A 9,467-nucleotide genomic window follows, 5' to 3' on the forward strand; every position below is an offset into this window, starting at 1 on the left:
TACTCATGATCAGAGCTTCCGTCGCTCCAGACTGTACGACGGAAGCATTTATATTTTACTCATGATCAGAGCTTCCGTTGCTCCAGACTGTATGACGGAAGAATTTATTTTTTACTCATGATCAGAGCTTCCGTTGCTCCAGACTGTCAGACTAGTTCTAGTCCTAATAAGGTTCTTCACTGACTGTGTTGTTTTGATTGACAGGTTGATTACACTGTTCCAACGGTCATAGCAGACGAGATGAGCTACATGTAGTAAGTACTGTACTGTACATTAACATTGTGTGTACATTATGTGAAGTACTGCTCTTCTGTTTTTACTAAAACTACAACATGACGTCACTGAGCCGCGGTGGTAAGAGACTCACCACTCACCCAAACACACCTCTGTTTTTACTAAAACTACAACATGACGTCACTGAGCCGCGGTGGTAAGAGACTCACCGCTCACCCAAACACATCTCTCTGTTTTTACTAAAACTACAACATGACGTCACTGAGCTGCGGTGGTAAGAGACTCACCGCTCACCCAAACACACCTCTCTGTTTTTACTAAAACTACAACATGACATCACTGAGCCGCGGTGGTAAGAGACTCACCGCTCACCCAAACACATCTCTGTTTTTACTAAAACTACAACATGACGTCACTGAGCCGCGGTGGTAAGAGACTCACCGCTCACCCAAACACATCTCTCTGTTTTTACTAAAACTACAACATGACGTCACTGAGCTGCGGTGGTAAGAGACTCACCGCTCACCCAAACACCTCTCTGTTTTTACTAAAACTACAACATGACGTCACTGAGCCGAGGTGGTAAGAGACTCACCGCTCACCCAAACACATCTCTCTGTTTTTACTAAAACTACAACATGACGTCACTGAGCCGCGGTGGTAAGAGACTCACCGCTCACCCCAAACACAGTCAAACAGGCGCTCCCAGGCTGTGGAGCCATGCAATCCGTTCTCATATCAATAAACTTCGTCTTTTGGACAATACTTCATCCTGGGCGTCGGGCGTTACTAATCAAAAAAGTCGTTCAATACCGACAGCCGGTCAGCAGGTGGATTGTATGAATATAGACAATATTTTAGGCCATTACATATTTTTTTTAATATATATATACCAAATGTCCCACAACTCACAACCCTGGCTTTGATGAGAACAGCGATGATCTGTCCTCCTAATTCCTTCAGTATGAATATAAAGGCTTCTATAGAGAGAGAACGGTCCAGGTAGAGCGAGGTAGTAATGAATATAAAGGCTTCTATAGAGAGAACGGTCCAGGTAGAGCGAGGTAGTAGTGAATATAAAGGCTTCTATAGAGAGAACGGTCCAGGTAGAGCGAGGTAGTAATGAATATAAAGGCTTCTATAGAGAGAGAACGGTCCAGGTAGAGCGAGGTAGTAATGAATATAAAGGCTTCTATAGAGAGAGAACGGTCCAGGTAGAGCGAGGTAGTAATGAATATAAAGGCTTCTATAGAGAGAGAACGGTCCAGGTAGAGCGAGGTAGTAATGAATATAAAGGCTTCTATAGAGAGAGAACGGTCCAGGTAGAGCGAGGTAGTAATGAATATAAAGGCTTCTATAGAGAGAACGGTCCAGGTAGAGCGAGGTAGTAGTGAATATAAAGGCTTCTATAGAGAGAGAACGGTCCAGGTAGAGCGAGGTAGTAATGAATATAAAGGCTTCTATAGAGAGAACGGTCCAGGTAGAGCGAGGTAGTAATGAATATAAAGGCTTCTATAGAGAGAACGGTCCAGGTAGAGCGAGGTAGTAATGAATATAAAGGCTTCTATAGAGAGAGAACGGTCCAGGTAGAGCGAGGTAGTAATGAATATAAAGGCTTCTATAGAGAGAGAACGGTCCAGGTAGAGCGAGGTAGTAATGAATATAAAGGCTTCTATAGAGAGAACGGTCCAGGTAGAGCGAGGTAGTAATGAATATAAAGGCTTCTATAGAGAGAACGGTCCAGGTAGAGCGAGGTAGTAATGAATATAAAGGCTTCTATAGAGAGAGAACGGTCCAGGTAGAGCGAGGTAGTAATGAATATAAAGGCTTCTATAGAGAGAGAACGGTCCAGGTAGAGCGAGGTAGTAATGAATATAAAGGCTTCTATAGAGAGAGAACGGTCCAGGTAGAGCGAGGTAGTAATGAATATAAAGGCTTCTATAGAGAGAGAACGGTCCAGGTAGAGCGAGGTAGTAATGAATATAAAGGCTTCTATAGAGAGAACGGTCCAGGTAGAGCGAGGTAGTAGTGAATATAAAGGCTTCTATAGAGAGAGAACGGTCCAGGTAGAGCGAGGTAGTAGTGAATATAAAGGCTTCTATAGAGAGAGAACGGTCCAGGTAGAGCGAGGTAGTAATGAATATAAAGGCTTCTATAGAGAGAGAACGGTCCAGGTAGAGCGAGGTAGTAATGAATATAAAGGCTTCTATAGAGAGAGAACGGTCCAGGTAGAGCGAGCCGAGGTAGTAATAGTATTATTGAATGTTTTCCAGTGACTACTGCACTGCACGCCTTTTAAGTTAAAATGTTTTTAATGTTAACCCATTTTGTGCGGGAACACCTTTTGGTGTTTTAAGCATTATGTTATACTTTAGAAAAATATCAGATACAAAGAAAAATAGCAGATTTAAGTGCCGCGCTACGAGCTTGTAGATTGAAAAAAATTGAAAATGTGCAAATCTTCCAGGGTGAGCGTTTTTAACTCAAATCTTCTGGGGGGTCCCTGGAACATCATATTTTCAGATGGGTTTCGGTGGCCAATTACATATATTTTTGAGGGTCCTTGACATTAAATAGTTTGAGAACCACTGACATAGAAACATGGGGTTTTCAGAAAACAGGCATTTGTAGAATCGTCCTCAGGTCAAGTGGGTTAACGTTAAAATGTTTGTATTGTTTTCCAGTGACTGCTGCACTCTTAGTTATCGTTAGTTATAGTTAGTATATAGTTAGTTCTAGATGGTAATATGTTTATAGTTAGTATATAGTTAGTTCTATATGGTAATATGTTTACATGTATTGTTTTCCAGTGACTACTGCACTCTGCAGAGCATCAAGGTTCACAACATCGTTAGTTATAGTTAGTATATAGTTAGTTCTAGATGTTAATATGTTTATACTATAGTTAGTTCTATATGGTAATATGTTTATAGTTAGTATATAGTTAGTTCTAGATGGTAATATGTTTATAGTTAGTATATAGTTAGTTCTAGATGGTAATATGTTTATACTATAGTTAGTATATAGTTAGTTCTATATGGTAATATGTTTATAGTTAGTATATAGTTAGTTCTAGATGGTAATATGTTTATAGTTAGTATATAGTTAGTTCTAGATGGTAATATGTTTATAGTTAGTATATAGTTAGTTCTATATGGTAATATGTTTATAGTTAGTATATAGTTAGTTCTAGATGGTAATATGTTTATACTATAGTTAGTATATAGTTAGTTCTAGATGGTAATATGTTTATACTATAGTTAGTATATAGTTAGTTCTAGATGTTAATATGTTTATACTATAGTTAGTTCTATATGGTAATATGTTTATAGTTAGTATATAGTTAGTTCTAGATGGTAATATGTTTATAGTTAGTATATAGTTAGTTCTAGATGGTAATATGTTTATACTATAGTTAGTATATAGTTAGTTCTATATGGTAATATGTTTACATGTATTGTTTTCCAGTGACTACTGCACTCTGCAGAGCATCAAGGTTCACAACATCGTCGTCATGATGCAGTAAGTTATTTGACCTTTGACCTTATCAATTAGCACTGAGAGCTTTATAAACATTGTAAAGCCACACCGATGTTGTCCCAACAGGGTGACCGTTACTATGTTGTTAATATGTTTCTATGCAGGCCTGGAATTTCATCCTTTTAGGGGCAAGGCCAAGTGCCAGGTCATGAAGGCCATGAATTAAAACAATGATTTTGAGGTCCCCGGTCATAATTATTTTAGCTTAACACAGCCGACGCGAATCGCGTATCAATACGTTATCAATTAATCAAACGTCGGGTGCGGATCACGTATCAATACGTTTCAATCACTTTTTTATAGCATACTTTCATTCATCTTTTTACCCACCCGGACAATGAAGAACCATCGCCCTATCATTGCTGCTTAGTCCCGCTCACGTGATCAGAAAAAAAAACAAAACAAAAAACCCCCCCTCCCCTCCTGAAAACAGGAGGGGAGGGGGGAGCCATGCAATCCGTTCTCATATCAATAAACTTCGTCTTTTGGACAATACTTCATCCTGGGCGTGTAGAAGCCAGTGTAATGGATGCCCCCATGCCGATGTAGCCCGTGTGTGAAAAGAATCAAATTTCACCTAACCTCGCCTCACCAGGCTTTCCACCTCGGACATTTGATTCCCCCCTCCCCTCCTGTTTCTCCAGGAGGAGGATCTTGCGAGGGGGTACATGCTCTCCTCTGTCTCTCGGAAAAAAACATGATGAACGCTGAACGGAACGCTGCCTAGACACATATGCACCAGATCGGCATTGCAATGCATAGTCTGCAACACACATGGACAGATGCATGTTTCCTTCTTCATACTGTAGCGACCAAACGATCCCCGAGCCTACAATACTACGAACTAACCACAGTATCGAGAGGCCGCCACGACAAGACAGTGTTCCGTTGGTGGATCACGTATCGCCATGCAGAGCCGTCATAATCGGAGATCGCTCAGACGTGTGATTGTAACGCTTTTTTATTCATTATAATTGTAGTGATAAGACCGCAATGAACGCGTCGGGGACGTAAGCGACCCGGGTGTAATGTATAACGAACTTTTCCGCGACCTAAACCGTGGTGTTGTCATCTGTGGAAGTCATTTTTTCCTTCTCGTCGACATCACAGCCGGGTGACGCTTTTTCCCCCCTCCATCGCCCCCAAGCTGCATGCCCATAGCCTGGCTTGGCCAGCCTCATAGCGGGGATTCACTGAAGATTCTTCCCCGGAGGAAACATCAGTGAACCCTCGCTATGAGTCTGGCCGTGCCAGGCTAGCATGCCCAGGCATGTTCCCCTACACTAGCTTGAAAAACAAAATCAGCTGATGACAACGCGTCTCACCGTTATACTATAGTTCTGAACCGAACGGTGGAATGGGACTTTTTATAGCCGTACGGATCAAGACTTTTGCTGCCCAATGTGCCCATGACCCCCCCCCCCCCAATGTTACTGCGATCAAAACAATGAAAGCAGTGAGATAGATTAGGCGAGGCGGCAATCATCATCATCATCAAAAAGAAAGCATAGTTATGAAGGTTTATAGTCAGACATTGACAGGCAGATATAACAATAAACACAATACATATGCTATACATCCTATACACCGAATGAAAGCCCTGAATGTGTACTTTTACGAGGAAAAGAGTAAACATTGATCCCATGTACAGTCTGTCATAAATTGGTTACTGGGTGGATGCACATTGCGCCCACCAGATATAACTGCAGAGAAGACATGGACCCGAACTCAATATTCACAAAATAAGGCCTATAGCGACATATAAATACTATATACCGTATGAAACAGAAGACTCTCTGCTTTCATAAGAAAAAAACTTCTACTGTAGTAATAATAAAAATCACACCCATGTGAAGTGAGTGGTGCAACTCTGTCCCATATTCTGTTCTCTGCTTATTCAATACAGGTCGCTATATACGGACTGAGGCAGAAAGTCATGTAAACCTTTTATTTACAGTTTGGTCTGTAAACTTCTACTGTAATAATAAAAATCACACCCCTGTGAAGTGAGCGGTGCAACTGTTCTCTACTGTAGAGAACAGTTGCACCGCTCACTTCACAGGGACCACATGACATGCCCCTGGCCTAAAATATAAATAATTTAAATGAAATTTAAAAAAACCCACAATGCAATACTTTGTTTTCGACGAAAACTACGAGCGCCACGTGCTGAAATTTAAAGTGTACACTGGCGACGCCCGGTGGCCACGGGGGGGTACTGCACACCACCACCACACAATCTGGGTTGTTATACCGCAGCAGCCTTGCATCTTTATTGTCGGCATGTCTTAAAAATAGGGGAACATTCGGCAAAAACCAACATTCATCTACCTATTTTCACTATTATGCATGATTTAAGTGGTTAAAGGAGCATTCAGTGATTTGGCTGATTTGGAAAAAAAAACGGTCCACCCGGTAACAAGATGTGCACATGCACACGCTCTACAGTGGGGGAAGTACAACAGACCAACAGCACGCGCACCAATGCCAGCCACACTCGATCATGATTGGAGGAAGGCACCTCTCATCCTGATTGGATGAAAGTTTTGCCACCCAAAGCCCAAAACGAAACTAGGGTTTTTTTACCCCAGGGGCTCACTGGGGACAGGGAGGAACTCCTTATATGGTCAGCACACTTTATAGTAGGGAGGATTATCCAAAAAATAAGAAAAAATAAGTGATAGTTGAATTAAGTGAAATCACTGAATGTACCTTTAATGGAAGCCAGTCATCCAAAATGGAACAACAAGAAACCGGCATTGAAGGAAATGAAGGACACATGAAGTGCAACTATGCAAATATTAATATTCCATTACGGGCGTTGTGTTGTCTGCACCGTTCAGAATAACACAGCATTCCAGTCTTGCAAACCGTACGTTATTCAAATCTTTATTCAAAGTGAGTGGCATATTCAAAGAGGGTGTACACACGCACACACACTAACTGATCTAACCTAAGCCCTAATGGATAGATGTAGATGTTAAACCTAACCCTAAGCATAAAAACTTGGGGACACCAATTTGTGTGTTCATATTTGACATGCACTCGGGCTGTGTAAGGTACACACACACACACACACACACACACACACACACACACACACACACACACACACACACACACACACACACACACACACACTCCAAAGCCCCCACAGGTAGATTTTTAAACTATTTTCAGCAATGGGATAATATAATTTTTGGTGGGTAGATCTTGTTGAGCTGGTCATTTAGCAAGTAGCTCTCAAGTCAAAAAAGTGTGGGCACCCCTGCGGTAGATCATCTCTCCTCCTTGTATGGACAGCCACGCTGTTTCGCGTTAGACAAAAATAAATCAGCTGGACCATGTCCGACCAGCGAGTCAGCAACTAACGTTAATGCATGTGACGTAGGACCGCCACACTGTCGCAACGGTAGAAAACATTATTTTGTTTTGAGTGATAGTTGCAGTTTGACCGGATAGCTAGATTAGCTACACTAGTCGGCAGCGTGTGGCTAAATGCTCCGTTTACTCTCTTACGCGTGTATGTGTGGCGAGGAGGAGGTGTGTGTGTGTGTGTGTGTGTCATGACGACCAGCAAAGCGTTACTTTGCCTTTTTATTAAGGCAAAGTAACGCAACAGAATCAAACCTGGCAACACGACTACAACACAGATTTGTTCTGCGCGGGACGTGAGGGGCACATTGGTTACCGTAATGACTGGAAAATTGCGCAGAGCAAAAACGGTAAAATGAACTGCTGTGGGCGCTGGTCGGGGCATATAATTTTTCGAGGGGCACACGGCCAAAGAGAGGGGCAGCGACGGCCATGGCCGCCGTGAAATTCCTGCCCTGCTTATATGTTAATATGTTTATTGTTTGCAGGGTGACCGTTACCACGGCGTACTTCGGCCACGCAGAGCAGGTCTCCCAGGAGATGTACCAGTACGTAGACTGTGGAGGGAACACCACCCTGGGGCTGGGGAGGACGAGCAGCATCTAATTACACCACCACCCTGGGGCTGGGGAGGACGAGCAGCATCTAATAACACCACCCTGGGGCTGAGGGGGACGAGCAGGCCTTCTGACATCTAATAACACCACCCTGGGGCTGAGGGGGACGAGCAGGCCTTCTGACATCTAATAACACCACCCTGGGGCTGAGGGGGACGAGCAGCATCTAATAACACCACCCTGGGGCTGAGGGGGGCGAGCAGCATCTAATAACACCACCCTGGGGCTGAGGGGGACGAGCAGCATCTAATAACACCACCCTGGGGCTGAGGGGGACGAGCAGCATCTAATAACACCACCCTGGGGCTGAGGGGGACGAGCAGCATCTAATAACACCACCCTGGGGCTGAGGGGGACGAGCAGCATCTAATAACACCACCCTGGGGCTGAGGGGGACGAGCAGCATCTAATAACACCACCCTGGGGCTGAGGGGGACGAGCAGCATCTAATAACACCACCCTGGGGCTGAGGGGGATGACCAAACCTTCTGACATCTTTCTAGGAAACATCTGGTCAGCTCTGAGGACTGATTATAGTTCTATGTTCTATAGTTCTATAGTTCTATGTTCTATAGTTCTATGTTCTATAGTTCTACAGTTCTATGTTCTATAGTTCTATAGTTCTATAGTTCTATGTTCTATAGTTCTATAGTTCTATAGTTCTATAGTTCTATAGTTCTATGTTCTATAGTTCTATAGTTCTATGTTCTATAGTTCTATAGTTCTACAGTTCTACAGTTCTAGGTTAGGGTTAGGGTGAGAGTTGGTAACGAAATGGACCCCAGAGAGTTGGTAACCAAATGGACCCCAGAGAGTTGGTAACCAAATGGACCCTTAAATATATATAGATGTAACTCTTGAGTTCAGGAGATACATTATTGTTTTAACGTCTGCATTACTTAATTCACCAGAAGTCTACACAATTAGAGAATGTAGAATAATTGTTATTTTGATCAACGTTTGTCTGTTATCTGTCCTAATCAATACATCAATTGATGTCCCAACATCAATACAGCATGGAATTATGGACAAAATCTGATCCAACGACAACAAAATATTCTTTAGTTTTGGGTCTGAGAGGCTAAATGTCATCAAATGGTGGTCCGTGGCTCAGATGGGTCTGAGAGGCTAAATGTCATCAAATGGTGGTCCATGGCTCAAATGGGTCTGAGAGGCTAAATGTCATCAAATGGTGGTCCGTGGCTCAAATGGGTCTGAGAGGCTAAATGTCAACAAACGGTCGTCCGTGGCTCAGATGGGTCTGAGAGGCTAAATGTCATCACACGGTGGTCCGTGGCTCAAATGGGTCTGAGAGGCTAAATGTCATCAAACGGTGGTCCGTGGCTCAAATGGGTCTGAGAGGCTAAATGTCAACAAACGGTCGTCCGTGGCTCAGATGGGTCTGAGAGGCTAAATGTCATCACACGGTGGTCCGTGGCTCAAATGGGTCTGAGAGGCTAAATGTCATCAAATGGTGGTCCGTGGCTCAAATGGGTCTGAGAGGCTAAATGTCATCAAACGGTGGTCCGTGGCTCAGATGGGTCTGAGAGGCTAAATGTCATCAGATGGTGGTCCGTGGCTCAAATGGGTCTGAGAGGCTAAATGTCATCAGATGGTGGTCCGTGGCTCAAATGGGTCTGAGAGGCTAAATGTCATCAGATGGTGGTCCGTGGCTCAGATGGGTCTGAGAGGCTAAATGTC

General features: G+C 43.3%; 1 protein-coding gene across 2 annotated transcripts in view; it reads left to right on the plus strand.

The window, feature by feature from the left end:
• LOC306918361 (transmembrane protein 106B-like) overlaps positions 1-9,027 on the plus strand; it is a 29,366-nt gene extending 20,339 nt beyond the window's left edge. Inside the window, exons 6-9 of one of the 2 annotated variants that reach the window (XR_013789326.1) lie at positions 205-254; positions 3,703-3,756; positions 7,638-8,325; positions 8,466-9,027. Coding sequence is in view for 1 of the 2 variants with exons in the window: in XM_079531256.1 (XP_079387382.1) it covers positions 205-254; positions 3,703-3,756; positions 7,638-7,755 (222 nt within the window). In the remaining variant the exon portion in view is untranslated. Of the gene's footprint in view, positions 1-204; positions 255-3,702; positions 3,757-7,637 lie in introns of both variants that reach the window. The other variant, XM_079531256.1, reaches the window with a different exon arrangement.
• Positions 9,028-9,467: the final 440 nt, after the last annotated feature.

This window comes from Electrona antarctica (genome assembly GCF_951216825.1).
Source record: "Electrona antarctica genome assembly, contig: scaffold_81, whole genome shotgun sequence".
NCBI classification, from domain to species: domain Eukaryota; kingdom Metazoa; phylum Chordata; class Actinopteri; order Myctophiformes; family Myctophidae; genus Electrona; species Electrona antarctica.